The sequence below is a fragment of the Monopterus albus genome, unplaced genomic scaffold (assembly GCF_001952655.1).
Source record: "Monopterus albus unplaced genomic scaffold, M_albus_1.0 scaffold45.1, whole genome shotgun sequence".
In the NCBI taxonomy this organism is placed as follows: Eukaryota; Metazoa; Chordata; class Actinopteri; order Synbranchiformes; family Synbranchidae; genus Monopterus; species Monopterus albus.
Genome location: NW_018127925.1, coordinates 1,085,445 through 1,086,463, shown reverse-complemented (window position 1 = coordinate 1,086,463; position 1,019 = coordinate 1,085,445). Strand labels below are relative to the sequence as shown.

The following is a 1,019-nucleotide window of genomic DNA, read 5'->3' as shown; positions in this document are numbered from 1 at the left end:
ACTGTCCGCTAGCCGCAGGCCCTTAAAACCCTGTCACACAGATGCCCAGCCCGCAGGGCCCGATGTGTTCATCAGCTATCGGCGGACTACCGGTTCCCAGCTGGCCAGGTAAGACCTGACCCCACATTAACAGAAGAAGAGGTAATTCATAAAGAAACCGCGGTGTGGTTGTACGCCTCTGCCAGCCAGTCAAGTTCATAGCTATGGGACAGAAGTGAAATCACTGACCTTGACTACCAAAATCAAATCAGTTGACCCTTAAGTCCAATTGGACATTTGTGCCAAATTTGAAGAAATTCCCTCAAGATGTTCCTGAAATATCGTGATCACAAGAATCATACGCATGGACAGACGTACAACCTGAAAACATAATGGCAGACGCATAAAGATTGTTTAAATTATAGCCAGGGAAAGCACAGAGGTCATATGTAGAAATGTAAGGCAAATATTTCTGTTTGTTCATACATATCCTAAAGTCCCATTTGAGATTTTCTCATTTTCTCCACTGTCCCAAGCCTTCTGAAGGTGCACCTGCAGGTCCGAGGATACAGCGTATTCATAGATGTGGAGAAGCTAGAGGCCGGCAAATTTGAGGACAAACTGATTCAGAGCGTACAGCGGGCACGTCACTTCATACTGGTCCTGTCTTCCAATGCGCTCGACAAATGCATGGGTGACACTGCCATGAAGGACTGGGTGCATAAGGTCAGACTTAGTTAAAATCAAATATAAATATACCAGGTGGTGAAATGGATACAGTATTGCTTTGTTCTAAAGTGGTCACACTGTGTGTGTTGTAAACATGTTGACTAGCTGGTTTTAGCTGTGCAAAACATGATCTGAAAATGTCACTAACATTGTCTTCTACAGAATGCCAGAATTACAAGTACTTGTGCAATGTTTTATTCCCAGAAGTGACAGTATAGTAAACATCACATGTATGTGTGTGTGTATATATATATATATATATATATATATATATATATATAGCGTAGCAAGAAAATGGGGTCAGAGGGCTA

At 42.4% G+C, this 1,019-nt stretch overlaps 1 protein-coding gene across 1 annotated transcript in view; it reads left to right on the top strand.

Moving 5' to 3' along the window:
- The window catches only part of sarm1 (sterile alpha and TIR motif containing 1), a 7,032-nt gene that overhangs the window by 4,003 nt on the left and 2,010 nt on the right, over window positions 1-1,019 (top strand). Inside the window, exons 5-6 of the mRNA XM_020600130.1 lie at window positions 2-108; window positions 516-705. Coding sequence (XP_020455786.1) covers window positions 2-108; window positions 516-705 — 297 coding nt within the window. The remainder of the gene's footprint in view (window position 1; window positions 109-515; window positions 706-1,019) is intronic.